The 22076-nt window shown below is 43.8% G+C and overlaps 1 protein-coding gene across 2 annotated transcripts in view; it reads left to right on the forward strand.

Annotated features, from left to right (window-relative positions):
* Positions 1-22076, forward strand: part of septin9a (septin 9a) — a 68970-nt gene that overhangs the window by 43533 nt on the left and 3361 nt on the right. For both annotated transcript variants that reach the window (XM_030783335.1, XM_030783334.1), the window contains exons 4-10: positions 15790-15972; positions 17723-17851; positions 18378-18459; positions 19685-19822; positions 21009-21126; positions 21618-21713; positions 21823-21919. In XM_030783335.1, the coding sequence (XP_030639195.1) occupies positions 15790-15972; positions 17723-17851; positions 18378-18459; positions 19685-19822; positions 21009-21126; positions 21618-21713; positions 21823-21919 (843 nt within the window). The remainder of the gene's footprint in view (positions 1-15789; positions 15973-17722; positions 17852-18377; positions 18460-19684; positions 19823-21008; positions 21127-21617; positions 21714-21822; positions 21920-22076) is intronic.

A 22076-nucleotide genomic window follows, 5' to 3' on the forward strand; every position in this document is an offset into this window, starting at 1 on the left:
AATGTACAAGCTCTGATTGTCTAACCCTGTAGGACGATTAGCAGCAAATGTCTTAGGTTCCTGCCAGCTGCTGCATCCTCCCTGCTGCCTGCCATTGTGCCACAGGGCCAGAGACGTGTTATGCTGGCACTCTTGGCATCGCGATGGCAACACCATGGTTCTAACTTGGATAAATATGATTTTGACATGAATAGGGATGTTTTGTCTCTCTGTTCTTGGGACCTGAAAATTCTGAATACTTGGCCATAGTCGGTGGGCAGATGTATGTTGTATGTGGCTGATGAGTAGCTGTGTCATAACAAAAGTAGGTTTCTATGTGGCTGCCTGTCTGCAGTGACAGCTGTTAGTTTGTCTGTCCCCAAAGATCCATGGCTCACGTTTTTCATACGCTCACACTCACAGCAGGGATAGAGTTTCTACTAGATATCATGGATAGGCTAAATATAAAATTCTGATAATTGTTTTGATAGGAGTTTGTCTTGTGATTTAATCATTTTTTATAGTAGACATGTCACATTTCCCTTTGTTTTTATTAAAGACAGAGATCAGTAGAACATAGGAAGGAACGGAAAAAAGACGTGAAGTAAATGATCTGAGAGACTCAGTTCAATGAATCCTGAAAGCAAAACAAGGCGGCTCTCACAGAAGCTGCCATTATGTGGCATGAAAATGCTGTAAAATCATTCACATTTTGAAGAACTTAAAAGCTTTCTCCTCCTTTAAGTCTGGCATTTGTCCTGAGTTTTTTTTTTTTTTTTTTTCAATTTCAGCTCAGGTTTTGCAGGTTTTTGGCAAAGAAAGTGTCCACTTTCTGGCTTCAAATTTGAAGGTTTTGTTTTGGCACTGGATGCTCTTTCTAATGCAGAGATGGTTGTTGGTTTGCATATTGGTATTTTGTCATAAGAAATTATTCAGTCCTTGAAAGGAGGTCTGGTGAAGTTTGCACCCGCCCACTGGGGTTTTCCTCACTGACAGTGGCAGAGGAAAAAAGAAAAACAGGTAGCTCTTTATCTTGGCAGGTGTAGCCTCTTTCATTTATAGAGAGGGTGTGTTGTAGATGTTGCCCTTGAAGAAGCTTTAAAAAAAAAACAGTTTCATTGCTCTTTCACTTAAGAAAAAAAATCATTGCATTGCGTTATGAATTGGCACAGTATTTTTTGTTTTTGATATTTTTTTTAAAGGGATTATGTTTGAGGATTGTGTGCATTATTAGTGACATTTTATCCCATCATATCTGAACACAATTAGAGTGACAGTCAACTCTGTTTCTGTCCTCACCCTGGCTGTGAAGCCTGAGACCTTCAGCGTCTTACCACTGAATCCACGAAAGACATTATATCCAGTAGCTCTTGTGTAGCCTTATTTGCCTTATTCTGCTTGTGTGTACACCAGAATTTCCCATTGCCTTTTTCAGGTCAGCATTGTCTTCTGTTCAGCCAGGATCTACATTTCTAGGACAGGAGGGGATGAGGGGCACACTGATGACGTCCTCATCAGAAAGTGGATCTGTGGATTCCTGCAGCAGGCTGAGGGCCAGGCTCCTAGATTCAAGGACCTCTTTGTCCTGCCCTGTTAGTATCAGCTGCCTCCTTTTTCTGTCTGTGGAGAGCCAGTCAGGACACCTGCTATTCCAACACCCTCCCCATCCTCAGCTGCACTGAGCTCCACCTGTTTTAACACTTCTTAATCAGTGTGTGTCCCGGGGGAGTGTGTGAGTGCGTGCGTGTGTGTCGGGGAGGGTTTGGGGGGTGCGCATCACTCAGACACTGCTGTTTTGAGTTCCAACTGTAGGAGAAATGTCTCAATGATGTTATATGCATTCCTGCAGAAACACAGTCAGGAACACAATGCAGGAGCTCTTCATCACTTTATCTCAGAGTGAGAATTGCTTTACATTAAGCGATTTTTACACATCCTATGTTGTTAAAAAATAAAAAACACCTAAAATACAGAAATATCATAATTCTGAGAGGGTCACACAGACCACAGCTGTCCAGAACCTCTCTCACTACTTGGGTAGTATTTTGTGTATATTTTCATGTGTGTATGACATTGGTAAGTGTTGACATTTCCCTTCAAGATTCACATCAGTGAAGCTTATAGTGAGGTTAACAGAGGTCTACATTGTTATGCTTAGAATCTAACAGAGGCATTGTCTTCCCCCTGTTTCCATTGAGGCTCTATTTTCTGTGTATTTGAGAGAGTCATGAGGCATGGTGATTTGGGTGGTGTGTGAGAGTGGTTGTGATCTCTTGCCTAACTTCTTTATAAGACTTTTAAATCGTTTAAATTGACTTGTTTAAGAAGGCAGCAGGTCCTTGTCTCAGTAGTTTGTGATTATCTGTGTTATTTCTTGTATAGAGGGTTTGGAGTTTCTAAGTGCCTGTGGAACTGGTGTTTTTCCTGTTTGTAAACATTGGAATGTCTCTTTTGTTTGCGGATACACACACACATTACCATACGTTTGTTGTAGTATTCTGTGTGAATTTGTTGAAACAAATTGCTGATGTTACTTTTTGTTCCTCTTGCTACAGTGAAGCACATGACACTTCTGTTTGTAACGCATTCACAAACTCATCACTCGAGTTACTGTCACACATGCCATCTTTCACGGAGGTCCAGGGATCTTCTCCTCCACTGTGCAGTGCTCTGAGGATTTTCCTAAGTGAAATTCTCTCGCTCTGATAGTCCCAAATCCCCCACTCACTATGGCACAAAATTCAGGGCATAAACAGTGACGCAAGATTTTAGACAGAATTGGCTGGGATGCCTGTCAATGACGGTGTTTTCAGCCGTTTTGCCCAAAGAGTTAGCCTTTGGTACTGATGTGCTCTCATCTGTCTCATCCGTCCTTCCTTCCTTCCTTCTTAGTTGAGGAGTTGCTGTGGATATTTGCCCCCTTTGAACTGGGTGTGTGTATCTGGGGACCTAGGTAGATATTTGGTACACCCGTTGCCAGCTATGCTTGGCTCAGTCCTGCGTATCTTGAGTTTGTGAAGCCTAAACCCAGAGGGTTTTGCCACTGGTTCAGTGGTAACCCACTGGTTCCATGCCAGATCCTTGGCCAAGCAGCTGACGAGGCTCTTCAGAACAGTGACTAGCAGCTCAGGCAGTTTCAGTGAGCATATTTAGGGTTCGCCTGCCCCCCACTGATCACCACTGATCACATTCTGGTACCCCTGCTTGCCCATGCCTGCCCCTGGTGGATTTTAATTACCATTATAGCATACTGGGTAGGTAGGTTTGGCACCTTTTAGGGTACATTCTCTTCTGCCACATTCTATAAAAATCTGTAGGAAGCATGGGCATACAACAGCACAGGGCACAGTGTAGCCAGTGATCGATTCCAGCCACCCTGAAAAGGGCCAACGGGCACTGTTCTGGGCTGTCCACTGCCCTGTGGTTGACCTCAGTAGAACCATCTCATTTTTGAAGCCGCTTCCCTTTCATTTCAGGTTTATTTCAGCAGGGGACTGGTTCACGCCCTTTGATTTTTAAAGGATGCTTATTTTTATGCAGTCCCGTAGCTGCTGACTGCCTGCATGTCACTGGTAATTGTTTTCAGATTGGTGTACAGACTGGGGCATGGACCAAGAACACTGTGCTCACTGTGTGCCCATGCTGCCTCTGTGAGGTGCTTTAACAGCACTGACCAGACCAGTCTCACGGTTTGACTCTGTTCGCATGGCATGTGGGACCTGACAGGGGCTGCGTGATGTGGAGAAGCATGAGATGTGTGATAAACTTGTTGGCTATTGCAACTGCGATATGTGCCGCAATGAAACAAAGATTTAAGTGTGCAAAGACTGAGCGTGCTGCATGCTGGAATCGAATATGTTGTGTTTGGTCGTATTGTCAGTGATTTATATGATGATACAGGTGTGTGTTGTCCCTTTCCCTCTTGGTCGTGACTCATCTCTTTTATAACCACAGTATTGCCACATGACAGATGTGCTTCCTCTTTTTCAGTACCAAATATTCTGCTGCTGATCCACATTACATTGTCGGTTTCAGCCTCATGTCCTCTGCACAGTTAATCACTGCAGGTGACATCAGTCAGCTTGGAAGAGATTGTATAAGTTTATCAACTGTACATGTGAGTGTGGCATTTGTTGTTCAGTTACGCTGTGAAAGAGCTGGACTTAGTAGGCTAATTAGCCTTGGGATGCCGCCCATGGAGTGGCCTTTCCCTTATACACACAGACACACACACAACAAAGTTTGTATAACAGAACTAAGGACAGTTTGTGCCTATTACTGATCAGCTGAGGTTTCTTGATGATCTGTTTTCTGTACATTTAAAAGCGTAGGGAGGAAATGTTTATGTTCACGACTGCTCTGTTATGTCATATCTGACCTGTGACACAACTTAGCCTTACACAAGGTCCTCTGTATTCTGCATTGGTTTCGACACGTCATGGGGTTTCGTGTTCAGTGCATTAAGTGGTTATAACTGCATTCTGTTTTTTTGGAAACCACAGAGATGAGTGCTAATGTTTATTTACATGTCAAGCCTTTTTTGATTCTGACCCTGTGAAGGTTAAGCAGCTCTAATGGTTGTATATGTTCACTATGGGAATGTTCACTGAAGAGATGGAGTTGTTAATTCCTCTGCTGATGAAATGGTGTCAGGGCTGTTTGTTAGGCAGAGCAGTCAAAGACTGTTCTCTATGCCAACACATTCCCTGTCAGAGTAAATATAGAGTTTAGCACCTCTAAGATGGGCACTAATTAACACAGTCCGTGATGTGTCGGTGCAACTACTGTCTTACACTGGCCCGCGTTGTTTCAAAATTGAATTGTAATTATGCCATGGCCTTGTTCGTTATGGCTGGCACTGACATAATATGGATTAAGACACATCTGTCCAGGACGTGGCGGAGAAATTCCAGCTGGATTAAGACACATCCGTCCAGTCTGGAGCTGGTGGAGAAATTCCAGCTGGATTAAGACACATCCGTCCACTTTGAAGGTGGTGGAGGAGTCCCAGCATGGACACTTTTTCAGTGGTCAGTGTGTGTTTAAGAGTAGGGATGTTAATGTTTTCTACTGGACCTGCTGTGTCGGCAAAGAAGTTCATCAGGGATATTGTAATGACCCTCCACGGTGAAATTCCTGCCTTTGAAATGGGATTCATTGAATTATCTGATTGTGAAATGTTAAAATATAAGAGACTGTCAGAGTGATCCTGCTTCTCTTTCTGCTGCTCTTCATAGAATTTTCACTGAGCACATATCTGACCACATCTGTCTCCACTTCCATAATACTTGTCTGAAGGTTGTTGAAAAAAATGAAATGGTATTTGTGTTATAAATAATTTCCATGCCCAGTCTTTGCTTAGTCTCTGAAAGAGTATTTGGCCTGGTGTTGTTGGAATGAACTGAATTTCACTTGCTTAATCTGTACTCAGCATGCAGGCTACTGCATCTGGAGTAGGGGCAAGCGTTAGCAGGAAGACACTTCCAGAAAAATAGATGTTTAGTGTGCATTATAAGCACGGTAACTATTAAAATTAGTGTAAACACAACAAAATACAGTGGAGGTTTATTTTTACCCAGCTTTAATTAAATTAGATGTTGGAATTCTGGGATTCTGTCTGGTGTAGTAGTGTGCATTATGGGGGGAGGGACCAGAATGTTGTGGCTGTGTTTTGTCACTTCACGCCTGGAATTGCTACAGGGTCTGTGTGGGTGTCTTTGCTTATGTCTGTGTGTGTGTGTCTTTGCATTTGTCTGTGTGTGTGTGTTTGCTGTGGCCTGTCTGAGCCCATAGCTCACACTTACATGTTCTCAGTGACTCTCAGGATGGAAGGCTATTCTTAGTTCCTTATTTAACTTTTAACATGAAATTCATCCTTTCTTTCCTCACACCAGCCAATGCATGCACTCTCCTGCTGGTATTTCTATACAAGGTGATAAACACTACTGAAGTTGAGATGAATTGAAGGACTTTGTTTGTTTGTTGTGTACTGATAGACTGTGGACTTTGTGTTTAGGTATCTGTGGTGCGTTATTTTTGTCTCTTTCTAGTCATCTCTCCCTGAAGAGTGGAGATCCTGTAGATTTTTTGCGTTAAAGGAGTAAAATATTAGTTTGGATCATTAGTTAGGAGGGTTTGGTTATCCAGGACCCTCAACCCTGGCTGCATTCTCATGCCTGGCCTGTGGCCTGGGCCACTGTAAAGGAAGAGGTGGGAAACAGCCAGCCCCTGAACCGTGCTTCTTTCTCTCTCCCACTCTGTCTCTCTCTCCCCGCCGTCATTTGGAGAAGGACAGGGGTGTGGCAGTTCTCATTTGAGAGTGTCACATGAGTGCTGAGTAGGCAGGGCCAGCAAGGGAGTCAGTGAGTCCAGCTGTGCTGTAGGATTGAAGCTGTGCAGGGGACGGGTTTGGAGGGTAAGTCAGGAATCTCTGGCCCTCTTTCTCTCTTTCTTTTTCTCTTCCTCACTCTCCCCTGTTTTCTCACCACTCGGTTTCACAGGAAATCTTTTCTTCTGAAGAAAAGTATGTGGCGGCATACAGAGACGAGAAATAGTGTGAGTGAGAGAGAGAGAGAGAGAGAGAGAGAGAGAAAGAGCAGAGGAAGAGAGAATTTACGTGCCACAGTGTTTACATGTAACAGAACCACTGGAGTGTAGTGGAGGTCAGTGAACTGGTTTCCTTGTGCTTTCCAGCCTTTTTCATAGAAAATGTGTAAAGTCAGTGATCATTTATAAAAGTGGGTTACTGGACTGTGTAAGACAAGTATGTATGTGTGTGTATGTGTGAGAGAGAGAGAGATTATGTGAGCAGGCAGAAATGAGTAGGATGACCTCCTGTTTGAACTCTGCAGCTGGCCTTTGGTCACTGGAGAGGTCAGAAGGTTGACTCCTCACCCTGTTAGGGTCTAGAGCAGTTTTGTGGCCTCGTACCATGTGCTCCAGCCATCAGGCCTATTGGCAGTTTCTGGGAAACATAAGTATAACAAGTTTTACAGAAGTAAAGCATATTGGCAGATGGAAAAATAAACCACATCCATTGAAAAGGACTATGAACTCTGGAATTTGGGAAGGACTTTTCTGGGTCTGAAGCATTGTCCATAGTGAAATGTGCTGGGAACATTTTTGGGAGTGTGTTTCTCTTTTTTTGGTAATAACTTTTGTTTCCTGTATGTTTTTTTTTAACCAAATCTCCAGACTTTGGCAGTGAGAGCTAGCTCTTTGCATGCGCTTTTCCACATTTCTGTTCTGCTCTCCCTCCGTTCCATGTCCCTGCCTGGTGATGCTGTGGTGTTGGGGTGATGCTGTGGTGTTGTGGTGATGCTGTGGTGAGGGGGTGATGCTGTGGTGAGGGGGTGATGCTGTGGTGTTGGGGTGATGCTGTGGTGTTGGGGTGATGCAGTGGTGAGGGGGTGATGCTGTGGTGTTGGGGTGATGCTGTGGTGAGGGGGTGATGCTGTGGTGTTGGGGTGATGCAGTGGTGAGGGGGTGATGCTGTGGTGTTGGGGTGATGCTGTGGTGAGGGGGTGATGCTGTGGTGTTGGGGTGATGCTGTGGTGAGGGGGTGATGCTGTGGTGTTGGGGTGATGCTGTGGTGAGGGGGTGATGCTGTGGTGTTGGGGTGATGCAGTGGTGAGGGGGTGATGCTGTGGTGTTGGGGTGATGCTGTGGTGAGGGGGTGATGCTGTGGTGTTGGGGCGATGCTGTGGTGAGGGGGCGATGCTGTGGTGTTGGGGTGATGCTGTGGTGAGGGGGTGATGCTGTGGTGTTGGGCTGATGCTGTGGTGTTGGGGTGATGCTGTGGTGAGGGGGTGATGCTGTGGTGTTGGGGCGATGCTGTGGTGAGGGGGCGATGCTGTGGTGTTGGGGTGATGCTGTGGTGTTGGGGTGATGCAGTGGTGAGGGGGTGATGCTGTGGTGTTGGGGTGATGCAGTGGTGAGGGGGTGATGCTGTGGTGAGGGGAAAGGGGGATAAGAGTAGCAAGCTTACAGGCAGTTGTGGTGTTGAGGTGAAACATGTGATGTTGTTGGGCTGAGCGGTGTAACAGTGTTGAGGTTGTCAGATAAGAGTGTTGAGATGAGGGATGTGGCCGTGTTGAGGTGTGGGGAGTAATGGTGTTGAGTGAGGGGGGTGGTGTGGAGGTGCTGGGTGTGATGGTGTTTCAGTGGGGGAATAATGGTGGGCTTGGTTGATGAACAGAAAAGTCAGATAAGTGTGAGTAAACACTTTCCATTTGGACTAGAGTTTAGACCAGGAATAAACCTCGTCTGAGAAACCAGCACAGTCTGTTCACCCCAGTGTCAAAACATCTGAATATATTTAAGTTCATTTCTTCAGCAGTTCTTATTCAGAATAGGAGAAAATCCTGCGTTTGTTTACCTTTATGATGGAGATTTCCTGACACTTTATGATGGGCATTAATCAGCACTTATTTCTGAGATATTTTATTGGAGAGTAAACTGTAGCTTTAGATTTTGGCACAGCTGATCAACTTTTGTGCTGATTATTGTTCGTAGCATCCCAACTATTAGCACTCCTTGTTCTCTCCCACTTTGTAGCCTCTGTCTGGTAGCACTGTTTCTACCAGAATCTGTCTATAGTTCACTCTTTTGCTTCCTTCAACTTTTCTTGCACTTTTATCTAGTCTAACTTCACTAACTATCTGAAATATAGTGGTACTTAAACCACAGACAACTCCTTAATGGCTACATGCCTGGTTTGTATGTTGCTTCATTTGGAAGTCACTTTGGATAAAAGCATCTGCTAAATGAATAAATGTAAGTATAAATGTAAATGTAAACATACAGTGAGTTGGTAAAACAACACTAGAGTTGATTCCTGTTAATACCCAGATGGAAGCCAAAGCTGTAGGGTCTATGTGGACGTATATGCATAGGTCTAAATGAATGGACTAGAGGAGCTTTGTTCCACCTGTGTTTATGAGGTGCTTTTCAGTGTGTCTGTTTGTGAATGGATGTCTTTGAAAAACTGTGACCCAACAGAAAGGATGGTATCTCCAACTTTATTCCCTCCAGTCTGAGAGAGGAAATTTGATTCCTGCTGCTGTCAGTATGGGTTCAGTCCCAGTGATGAGTTAAACTGCTCTCAGACAAAGCCTACCAGTAATGGACCCATGAAATAGCAGACACAGGATTAAATTATGCCAGTTATGGTGTATACCTATTTTGTAAGATGATCACTTCATACATCTGAATGCCTCCTTCAGTCATTTTTATAACTGTCTAAAATGGAGCAGTTGCTTTCAGACTGACTGGCATTCACAGGGGTCTGTTTAAAGCAGTGACCTCTGTGGTTATGGTCACAAATTGTCTCCTTATTGTTCATGGCAATAGTGTCATTCTAGAGCATTCTGACTCTGGAACCTTCAGTCCGTGTCAATAGTTCACTCCACATACACAGCTGAGTCACACAGGCCCGGCATTGGAAAACCTGAAAAGAGTGCCAGAAAAACAAATGTCTGAAAACTCCCTCAAACCAATTCATTAATTAGATAAGTACATTAGCATCTCTTATTGGTTTTTATTTCTGCTTTCTTGGTGTGTATTTCTAAAGATATTGATAAATTTTGTTTACATACTAAAGTCATCAGATAAAGGTGTTTTTTTTTTTTGTTTTGTTTTTTTAAGTTGATTATTAAGAATTTCCATTACCTTATCAGAATTACTGTTATTGTTGCCAAGATACAGCAAAACCACAGTATCGCCTTGTGGCGATCTCCCAAACTGAAAACAGCCTTGTTTTAATGGTATTTACAGTTCAGAAGAGCATGGGGGTTATTTGAATTATCTGTCTGTGTTTTGTTTTTGGTTTTTTAGAAACAGGACCTATATGTTTGGATACAACAGATCATGGACTGGTTGCTCTCCTCACAGGTAGCTGTAAAACCAACCGGGCTCGGTGTGTAGTGCTGTCTTTGTCAGCTGAGAGAGCAAAGCAAAGGCAGTATTAACAAGAGGTTTGGAAGCAGCTCCCTTTCTTGCTCATGTGGAATATTTGCCATTCCAGCAGGGCTCACATTACTCGCATAACACACACCATCCCCTGTTTTCCTGTCCTGTGTCAGCTGGCCAGAGGCACTATCCCACACTGACAGATATTTCTCCTGCCATGTGTGGGGTGGCATGCTGCAATCTGCTTTTACTGTAGAGGGTCAAAGGTCACAATCTCCAGTCATCTGCTGAATAAAGGAGATGCCTCGTCCTGAACACCTACTCCACACCGATGGAAAGAACACCCTGTCGACCCAGCACCCAGGCCGGTTTCCTGCCCTCTCGCTGCAGGTCGGGGAGGCTTGGTTTGATCCCAGTCTCTCTTGGGTGGAGTTCTGACCTGATTTTGGCCCATTTCCCCACCCCCTCCCTATATTAAAAGTCAGTATGATACTTGGGCTAATTGGCACTTTCATGCCTGTTCACATGACTCAGTGCCTGACACACATATCCATGGGTCTGTTTGCTGTTTGACACAGGATTCAACAGGCCAGATAAATGTTTCCTTATTTCTTACTGCCGTTTTAGCAAGACAATTCATCAAGTAAAAACCATCTTTTTCCCATCAGTACGCTTAAAAGTGACACTTCTCTTGTTCTGTCTAAAGGACAAAACTAGAGTAACGGAAATTTTTACCTTCCTCCTTTTCCTTTTTCCTGGAGCCTGTCTTCACAAGACTGATACAGATGTTATAAAGCTTTTTTTATAACTTTTAATCAGAATTGCATAGCACATAGGAAATATCCCATTTGTAATCTGTAAACTGGTGGTCATTTTGTACCTAGCCCATTCTGTTTGTTCCTGGTGTTGTGAGGCAGGACCCCCTCACTATCTCTGTGGGTGTACCTGTGGACAGGACCAGTGTGTAGTGCTGGGGGACCTTTTAGGCACTGGTCAGATGTGAATATGACAGGAAGACTGCAGACCTTGTCTTGGTCCTTTCTCAGTGTGAAATGAACAAAGGGATCACCCCTACTCTGAATGAATGGTTTGTGTGATGTAGACTAATTTACAGATACACATTACTCACATTGAGCAGGCTCCCTGTGAGTGAATCAGAGGTTTCTGACTGTAGCCCAGCTCCTTATGTTCTAGATGTTTTTAATCTGTAATTGGAAACAGAATAACTCGTTTTATCCAACTACAGTGTTTCCCCTGCAGCTTCATGCCCTTTGGAAGAGTAAGCTTTCTTACGACTTTCTTTGTGCTTTCTCAAACCTTCACAGATTCCTGAGCAATGTAAAAAACAGTCAAATAATAAATGAAAAAGAAAAAGCCGGCTGGACCATTTCTATTGATAGTTAAAAGTGGCTCTTTGGAAACAGGACTTGATGGGGTTGATTGTGTGTTTGGTTTGCCCCATGTTGTGCACCAGTTTGTTTGGAATTTTTTTTTTTGTGGTGACCAGTCCACACACATGCTGATGTCCTGGTGGGTTCACATTGAGGAAGAGGGCTCATCTCTTGACAGGCTGTCAGTCTGTGTGTTTCTGTCTGCTCAGCCTTGGCTTGTTTTCCCAGTAGACGTCTGGGTGCTCTGAGAAGTGCGGCCGACTGTTCTCTGGCAGATTGGTGGTTAGCACAGGAGAGCAGCTAACTTGTCAGTCAGCACACATCCTGTCACTACATTCTTTCAGGGAGTCCTGACAGGAACCCCCCGCTGTATGCCCCTGCTCCTCCTGCATGCCCCTGCTCCTCCTGCATGCTCCTCACAGCACACAGCTTCAGCTCCCACTCCGGTCTCCTTCCCCACAAAATACTATGTGGTGTTTTTTTTTCCCTCACCGCATCAAAGCAGTGTGCCAGAACTTTGGCTAACGATGATATTATCTCCTGCAATATTCCTCATTCTGGAGATTTTAGTGACATTGAATAAAGGGGTTGACCAAAAAAGGGACCCTCTAATGAGTATCTCTTATAGGAGTATTTGATGCTGGAGACAAACACTCACAAACTCAAAAGCGTTCTGGAACATTCTTAATACCAGTGTTTGCTGTTCTCTCTCGCTGATGCAGTGTTGCTAACACTTCCCAGCTGTTTGTGTTGGAAGACCAGCTGTGGTAATCTGACAGCTAAAGGCTACGGAGATTTATTGAGTTATTCTGCATGGGTTATCATTAATTTGTGCAAAGCTTAAGTTGACAAATCCAGTGGTTCTCTTCCCCGACTCATCTTCCCATGCACCATGACTGTTCACCTCTTTGAGTTACAGAAAGTGCAAGGAAAGATGATGATTATATTCAGTATGAAAATGAAAATGTATGTGTCTTTCTCTGTTGCGCCTTAGAGTCCAGGAGTAAACTGCTATGAGAGTCCAGTTGATCCAGGAAGTACAGGAAGAGGGGAAATATCTGTCAGTCTAAGTCAGCAGTACATCATGGAACACAATGAAAATGATCTTAACAACATTTGATATCAAAAAGCAGTATGTTCAGTAGTAAGTTCTTTTAGACCCTAGCTGTTTTTTGGAACCTGTGGTTTGTTGAGGGAACATGGATAGATTTAGTACAGTGGAGTCAGGGTAAGAAAGAGGAAACATCATAGAAAAAGGTGGGGATAACAGAATGAGATGGCAAGATGTGTTTAAATTCTCCCCTCATCTCTGTTTCTTTTTAAGAGGCCTTGTTCAGCAGTGTAACTTCAGATACTGTGAAATCCAGCAGAGAATCCAGTGGAAAGCCTAGTGTTTGCTCTTGCCCAGTTTTTTTATATGTTGTTTGTAGACATATGTGCATCTGGAATGGGTTATTAACCCATATCTTTTGGGACGTATTAACCTGTATCTTTTGGGACGTATTAACCTGTATCTTTTGGGACGTATTAACCTGTATCTTTTGGGACGTATTAACCTGTATCTTTTGGGACGTATTAACCTGCATCTTTTGGGACGTATTAACCTGTATCTTTTGGGACGTATTAACCTGTATCTTTTGGGACGTATTAACCTGTATCTTTTGGGACGTCTCCCTTGCTGCTCAGCATTATGTGAGAGAGTGTTCAGACAGAAGCCCCCACTTCCTGTGGAAAGCCAAACATGGAATGAAGCCATACTGGGCAGGTATAATTTTGTGGTTCTGCTCAATGCCAGATTTTGAGGTCTGTTCCCACAATAGACAGTGCCTTGAAGCATAATCACAAATTTTTCCTGAAATGAATGTGCTATAACTTCAGGAAAAAATAAAAATAGTAAATGTTTACCTGGCACAGGTGAGCAGACAGCTAACGAAACGTATGCCAACAAGCGCCTTGGCAACATTGGTCACTTCACAACACTTTACACTTTACATTTTACAATTTACATACTCATAGCACTCTTAGAACAGACCGAACCTTGCTCTATGTGTGATTTTACGTACAGTCCACATGTCCAGTCTGTAGCTGAGCTCCTGTGTGTTTTTACAGTTGCAGTCTCTCTGTCACACAGTGTTTATGAAAACGAGAGCTGGTGTGTGGGCAGCTGGTCGTGGAATGTTAGTGAGAAGTTGACCTGGCTTTGGCACACACGACGCTCCTCTGTTTTACAGGGGCAGAGACTCTGAGGGAATGGTCTCCTGGCTGTCAGTGGTGGTAGCTAGCTGCATCATATTTCTGCTCCCCAATGAAAACAACATAGGGTGGAAGCATAAATGCATATATAAAACTGTGAAATTTCAGGAAAAGGTACCCCTACACACGCACACACACACACACACACACAGTGTCATGTTTAGTGAGGACAGTCGCAGATGTACTTAGTCATTTCCTGGATCGGTGGAGGCTGTGTTTGGAGACGGCTTTTACCACTGCTGCCTCATCTCCATGGTCACGGCGACTCCTGGAACACCCTTAGAGTGTCTCTCTATTTGAGAAGTGTCTTTGGGGAGTGTGGGAATTTCCCAAGAGGCAGTTTGGAGATGAAAGCACAGCTTTTACAGCACTTTTTCTTTTCATACAGTGTCAAATTTCAGGACAGTCTGTCAAAAACCCCCCCCAAAAACAAAAAAAAACCTGACAGGGTAAAGTGTCTATTAAAATCTGTCAACAATGCTCTAATCCTGATTTTTGCCTTGGCATTGTAGACTGCATACAGAGGAGCGACTGAATGTGTAAAAATGTATGTTAATGACCGATAACCTGTAAGATTACTACAGTACTAACTGTAAATATTTCCACAACAGGGTTGTTACACCAAACTGTTCTTCTTAAACATAATAAGTATTAAACTTAATTTGTGGACTTTTATTTACGGGTTTTTATTTATTTTAACTCTGTTAAGGTGTTGTCAGTGAAATATGGTGGTAAAGTAATGAAGAGACACTGCTGTCAGTGAGCTTGTGTGGCTGGAGCTACATGTGTACAAACACATTGTGGACAGTACAAAATGAAAAGGGAAAGATATGAGAGCACAGAGGTTTTGTGCTAGGAAAACCAAAGTGAGGGATAGAGAGGAGGAGTGGGAGGGGTGAAAGAGAAAGAGTGAGAGCGACTGGATGCCATTAAAGTAAAGCTGTAACTGTTGTCAGGCACTCTGCCCTCTGGCAGAGTGTAAATGTTTTTTGGGGTGTTGGCAGACGGCCCTCGCTAGGCTCTCGCTCGCTCTCTCTCTCTCTCCTGCCTCTCCTTGTGTGTGTGTGTGTGTGTGTGTGTGTGTGTGTGTGAGAGAGAGAGAGAGAGAGAGAGAGAGAGAGAGAGAGAGAGGAACACATGCCCTCATTTCTCTGGCCACAGATCAGGTACGCTCAACTTCCATACAGCTTTGTATTATTCAGACCTTGTCAAACACACACAGAATGTGCTCTGTTGTCTGTCTGTTGTGCTGTGTGCCATGGTTCACCTGGGCTGGAGTGTTAAGTGTCAGTGTGGGGAAGCAAACTGGCCATTTGTGGGAGGGGCATGTGTGTGTGTGTGTGTGTGTGTGTGTGTGTGTGTGTGTGTGTTGGCTCCATTCATAGCCTGCTGGAAGAGGAACTGACATGCCTGTTGATAGTCTGTGCCAAACTGTGTGGGCTGCCAATGGATCAGATTTCAGTGTGTTAGATTTTTCGAAATACCTTGTCGACTAGACAGACCTGCTGGGTGGTGGAGCTCTCTGTAGGGCAGCTGGCTGTGCCGTGAAGCTCTGGAGAAGCTTGGTTCACTCTTTGGATCACTCAGGGTGCATGGGTGTGCGTGTGTGTGCTTTCAGACAAAATAAAGAAGTGTTTTGGGTTGGAACAGTGATGAAACATTATGAAGGGTAGACATAGATACTCTTCATTCATCTCTGTCCCTTCTGATGCAGTTTACTCCATCATAGAGTCATTCTGTCCCTGCTGATGCAGTTTACTACATCGTAGAGTAATTCTATCCCTGCTGATGCAGTTTACTCCATCGTAGAGTCATTCTATCTGTCTGACTGGAGTCATTTGGCCTGCTGGGCTCTGTCTGAGATGGCAGTAAGCTGCATTAAGCAGATGGATGATCACATTTCTGATCCAATATTTGGACCCAAATATAGAGATATTTAGTTAGTACTAAAAAGTGATTGTGTTTCACAGCACAAGGATCCTCGGCTCTCTACCTCTTACAGCACAGTAAACAATCCAGTATTCGTTTGGAATGTACAAAAATATGGTTTTCATTTGGGTAAGTATGCTGTTTTTGTAAACATGTTGTGTATGGTCCTGTAACATAAGCCTTTGTTTACTTTGTTCTTATGGTTCTCAAGCCCATTGCTGACGAGTGAAAGTATGACATGCACATTTGAGATGCCATCCGCCTTTGACCTGCTTCACCTTATCGCCTTCACTTAACCTCTTCTTTTTTTCCGTCTGTTTGACCCTAGGGTCAGAAGTCAGCCTGAGCTCCAGCAGCAGCATGGCGGAGGCTGAGGAGGTGGACACAGCACCGGTTGTTCTCCAGGACAAACCTGGTGTAGACTTGAGTTATGTTGGCATTGATGCCATCCTGGAGCAGATGAGGAGGAAGGCTATGAAACAGGGGTTCGAACTCAACATCATGGTTGTGGGTGAGTTCTCTGCCCCCTCCCAGCAAAACCATTATGGCCTGGTTTCCTGGACCAGTCCTGGAGGGCATTCCATAAAGCAGGAGTTCCTAACTAGGAGTTTGAATTTTTCAGTAGAAATGTTCTGTAGCTGTTCTTCTATTGGAAGGCTCTGACCCCTGGCTCAGGTTATCTGGATGACGGAGAAATCCTTCTTGGTTGTTATCTCTGAAACCTTTCCAGTGTGTGACAACATGAGAAAATACAGACACACTCTGTAAAACAGCCGAGCTTGTTTATTGTGATATATACATTTTATCAAAATGCAATCAGCACTGAATGCATGCAAACAGAGAGCTCTTATTAAATTTCTCATATCTAAATTTAATAAAGTAAAACAGTTGATTACAGAATAAAAAGTATGACGATTAGAATGGAAGCAGGAGATGTGATGGTGTGAGGAGAGAGTGAGGAGAGAGGGAGGAGTGGAGATGTCATGGTGAGAGGAGAGAGGGAGGAGTGGGAGATGTGATGGTGTGAGGAGAGAGAGAGGAGTGGGAGATGTGATGGTGTGAGGAGACAGAGAGGAGAGAGGGAGGAGTGGGAGATGTGATGGTGTGAGGAGAGAGAGGAGAGACTGAGGAGTGGGAGATGTGATGGTGTGAGGAGAGAGTGAGGAGTGGGAGATGTGATGGTGTGAGGAGAGAGGGAGGAGTGGGAGATCTCATGGTGGGAGGAGAGAGAGGGAGGAGTGGAAGATGTGATGGTGTGAGGAGAGAGAGAGGAGAGAGGGAGGAGTGGGAGATGTGATGGTGTGAGGAGAGAGGGAGGAGAGAGGGAGGAGTGGAGATGTCATGGTGGGAGGAGAGAGAGAGGAGAGAGGGAGGAGTGGGAGATGTGATGGTGTGAGGAGAGAGGGAGGAGAGAGGGAGGAGTGGAGATGTCATGGTGGGAGGAGAGAGAGAGGAGAGAGGGAGGAGTGGGAGATGTGATGGTGTGAGGAGAGAGTGAGGAGTGGGCAGTGGTTTTAAAGGGTGAGAAGTGAGAGCAGCATGCCGGTGCATCATCTGACAATACTTAAAACGGAATCTTTGCCATGTATCAGAGAACACTGAACACTGAATCTTTGCCATGTGTCAGAGAACACTGAACACTGAATCTTTGCCGGTGAGTCAACTGACAACACTTAAAACTGAATCTTTGCCATGTGTCAGAGAACACTGAACACTGAATCTTTGCCGGTGCGTCAACTGACAACACTTAAAACTGAATCTTTGCCATGTGTCAGAGAACACTGAAAACTGAATCTTTGCTATGTGTCAGAGAGGGCAGTAGTTCTGTTGATTGCCAGTGCTCCTGTTTCTCCCCTGCTCTGTTTCTTGTGTGTTTTTTTTTTTTTTCGGTGAGTGCTAGTGCTGCCTGACTGATCAGCCTGATTGGTTCCGTTCTGAATGAGCAGAGCTGTCCCTGTGTGTAGAGGGCTGAGGGCAGGTGACTGTTAACCCGCTAAAACGATGAAGAGGAGTGTAATCTTTCTGCCCTGGCAGCACCACCCTCAGAGGTTTAAAAAAAATAACACAATTCAGTGACTGCTTAGAGAACCCAGGAACACTGAACTCACGGAAAACCAAATTTTTACCTCTTAACTGGGGACTGGTCTGACTGGGGACCGGTCTAAGCCCTGTTATGGTCTGACTGCTCTGTGGTGACTGCAGAGTAATCTATGTTTTTTTTCTGTCTGTGTGTGTGTGTGTGTGTGTGTGTGTGTATACAGGTCAGAGTGGTCTGGGGAAATCAACACTGATGAACACACTGTTCAAATCGAAGGTGAGCCGAAAATCCGTTCTGGGTACAGCTGAGGAAAGGATCCCCAAGACCATCGAAATCAAATCCATCAGTCATGGTAATACACACTGTATCATGGCTCTCTCAGATCTGATATTTCAGCTTTTCTTTTTCTTCTCCCACAAAAATTCACCAAAATACTAATTCATAAAGAAATCTTTTTAAATAACTCAATGTGTTTTTCTCATTTTCTTACAATGTTTGATCCACTTAGAACTTTGAGGCACTCAACCAGTTGATAAGTCCATGTACTGACATTATGGTAAAGCTAAAAACTAACAGTAATTTTGTGTGGAAAGCATGGTTCTCATTTGCTGCTAAAACATGATACTGCATGTCAGTATCCAATCCCGTTTGCCCTCCTGTAACTGTATTAAAGTGACTAGGACAGGACGGCCTGTATAATGTAATTATTAAAATTAATGATTTAAAACAAAACAAACAAACAAAACAATAAATGAATGCAGTAAAATGAATTTTAATTTTAGATTTATAGATTTCAATTTAGATAGATAGACTTAGATTTGAATTCATTGTGCTGCTGTTGTATTGATGTCTGATGTGTGTTTCTGTCCTTCATGCAGACATTGAGGAGAAGGGAGTCAGAATGAAGCTCACTGTCATAGACACACCAGGATTTGGAGATCAAATCAACAATGAGAACTGGTAAAGTATCAGATACACGTGCACACACACACACATACACACACACACACACACACACACACACAGGAAAAAAAAATCAGAAGTGAAAAAAATCATGTATGTCTCTCTGAGTCTGTTGCAGTGTGTGCTGCAGGTGCCTGTTAGTGCGACTCATGTCCACCTTAAAGGCCCTCTGCAGGAGGAAACAGCTAAAGTTTTAGTATCACACGTATAGTCTGGTGTTGCCTCAATGTTTTTTCTGTCATATCTAGACCTGTGTGTGATGTCTGATGAACAGACAGCATGCATACATGTGATGCTATCTCAGTCTAGTCCTAATACAGAAGAAGCATGTATCACATGAAGTACACTGATTAAAAAATACAAGTTTTCAGTGAGTTGTTAGAACAATTTATTGGTTACTGATTACTCCTATTTCTATAATATAGTGTGCAAATACCAAGTAAAGTAAAACATTACGTTGTTGTTCAAAGTCATAATTCACACTATTAACTCATAGCAGCTTTTTCTTGACAGGCACAATGCCTAGTGTATCAACCATCTGAAATATCCAGCTCATTTGTCACAGTTATTGATTACATGATTTCTGATTGGATGCTATATTTATTTATTCCCATAATTTTGAGTAATTTTTGAGTAATCTGATACATTGTGAGGTTTTTCACGCTAAACAGTGGCTATAGCTGAAAAGAACATTTTTGACAGTGAGTATCGCTGTAATGTGTAGGTCTACAGGAGCTGGATTTCCTCGTGTCTTTGAGTGTGATCTGCTTCACTTTGACATGGCTTCTTACAGCATGAAAATGCCCATGGGAGCATTAAAGCCAGAGAGTATAATTTAAAGTTTTAAATAACACAATGCAAAACACAAAACAATATAACTAAAAATCAACTTAAATGCTCGAGCAGACAGTCTATTAACTTCATACAGATACAAATACAGTAAATGAGAGTGACAGCTGTGTCTTCCTATTGTAAACCAGAGGAAAACATATGTCTTTGGTAATGTATAGCACTCACAGGGCAGTTGTGCTCTGTGAACAGTGAAGTCTTAGCTGTTTTTGGCACACTGTCAGTACACGACTGATCTGCACACAGCTGATCTGCGCACGACAGTGAAGGCAAACTTATACTCTGATCCCATGTGTACACTCATTCATTCTCTCTCTCTCTCTCTCTCTCTCTCTCTCTCTCACCTCTGACACCCCGCCACCTCCCGGTCCAGTTGGCAGCCCATTATGCAGTTTATTAATGACCAGTATGAACGATATCTACAGGAAGAGATCAACATCAACAGGAAGAAGAGGATCCCAGACTCACGTGTCCACTGCTGCATTTACTTTATCCCTCCCACAGGACACAGGTACACACACACACACACACACATACACACACTCTCTCTTTCTCTCTCTCATGTGCTTTACTGTGATGGGACAATACACAGATGCACTCACTCAATCATTTGCACACATACACACACATAAACTCTACTGAAACATTGGGCTAGTTTTGTATGTGCTACCTGCTAACAGGCCTAATGCGCGGGGCCTCGGCTCTCTACAGACATTTCCCCTGTGTGTGCGTGTGCGTGTGCGTGTGCGTGTGCGTGTGCGTGTGCGTGTGTGTGTGCGTGTGTGTGTGTGTGTGTGTGTGTGTGTGGGTGTGCGTGACAGGACGGGACTGTCACAGGACTGTTCATCCCTCTTTCTCTCTCTCTCTCTCTCTCCCCCCAATCCACTGTTAAGTGAGGGTCTGCTGAATGTGTGTGGACGTGGTGTATTCTTCTATGCCTGTGAGTGATGGTGGTGATTAGATGTTAGACTGGCACATGGTTTCATGTTCTCATCAGAGAAAAGTACACTCATGTACAGATTAAAGCAGAGGACTGTTTTGTATATGGCTGCTGATTCCTCTGTGAGTCAAATAGAGGAGACAAACAGCTGTCCTGTTCTTGGTACCATTTGACTCACTTTAGTACAGACCTCCACACAGTGATCTACAACAGGTCCAAAGCCTAGGAGGCTGTCATGTCAGAGCTTCACTTTCACTTGAATTAACATGTTATTATGTTGTGGTGTGATTGGTTGAGAATTGAGTTCTTTTAGAAATCTGCTGGAAGATAAAAGAGGAGACTGGAAAATTGTTTTCATGGACATACACACGTTTAAATTTATAGTTGAAGTCCATGGCAGTTTATGTTTGGACTCATTGTAGTTTGATATAAAACATGCCTTGTGTTTTTTCCAAGGCAGAACCACAGTGCCAAAACCTGTCATCCTGATTTGTGTCTTAGCTGAAGTGTGCTCCCCCTGGTGGTGGTCCTCTCCATCATGAGTGCCAGTCTCATTCAAAAAGACTATGTGCCTGTGTAAAAATACAAAACACAAGTGAATGTGCCTAACGTGACCATCGTGTTTGCAGTTGTTTAAGAGAAATTTTAATGTGAGGTGAAGATCTGTTAATTCAAAGGTCTACTTGAACATTCTGTTTGATGTTCGGCGTGTCTGTGTTTGTGTGTGTGTGTGTGTGTGTGTGTGTGTTTGTCTCAGTCTGAGGCCTCTGGATGTGGAGTTTATGAGACGACTGAGTAAAGTGGTGAACATCGTTCCTGTCATCGCTAAAGCTGACACTTTGACCTTGGAAGAGAGAGACTTTTTCAAGAGGAAGGTGAGCTCTGCGCTTTTCAAATCATTAAAACCATTGCCTCATCTCTCAAACACCCACAGACAGTAATACTACACGCTACAGAATATACAGCTATGCCTTGGGCAACCTGAAACAAACAAACAAACAAAAAAATGTCAGACAACTCTACCGTCTAATGTCAGGTAGTGCTAGCTGCTTAGAACCAAGCCTTCCATGGCAGCTCCACACAGTAACCACCCAGAGCAAAGACTGAGTGAAATGGCTTTTCAGACACATCTCCTTGTACATGCATCATGTATAAGCAAGTATGCCTCGCTTTTCTGTTTGTGTTTGTGTGTGTGTGTGTGTGTGTGTGTGTGTGTGCGCGCGCGCGCACTTGCTTTCTCCAAGAAACACACAGCTTATATGTGCCAGTATCATTGGTGACATTGTGATACTTTGTCATTGTGACACTGCGTGTGTTTGAGTTCCTCGTGCAGTGTGTTCAGCCATGCACCTCTGTGTCTGTACAGATCAGGGAAGAGTTGAGAGCCAACAGTATTGATGTGTACCCTCAGAAGGAGTTTGACGAAGATGCTGAGGACAGAATGATCAATGAGAAAATCAGAGTGAGTTTTCACTGCTCCCTGTTGTGACGGCAGCCACCCTGCCTTTCTCCCGCTGTCCTGACCTTATGTCTGTGCTTCTCATCTCTCTGTCTGTAACATGGTTTTCCAGGAGATGATTCCATTTGCTATTGTGGGGAGTGACCAAGAGTACCAGGTGAATGGGAAGAGACTCCTTGGCAGGAAAACAAAGTGGGGAACCATAGAAGGTATTTACAGTCAATTAGTGTTTCTCTTAGTGTGTATAGTGTGTCTGCCTCATACACTCATTGTCTTTCCTCTTTTCCTTGACACTCTATACTCTACCGGACCATGAAACTAGACAGAAAGATGGAGTGAAAGACATCCAAACAGCTCTGTTCTCCA

This window comes from Chanos chanos, chromosome 8 (assembly GCF_902362185.1).
Source record: "Chanos chanos chromosome 8, fChaCha1.1, whole genome shotgun sequence".
Lineage (NCBI taxonomy): Eukaryota > Metazoa > Chordata > Actinopteri > Gonorynchiformes > Chanidae > Chanos > Chanos chanos.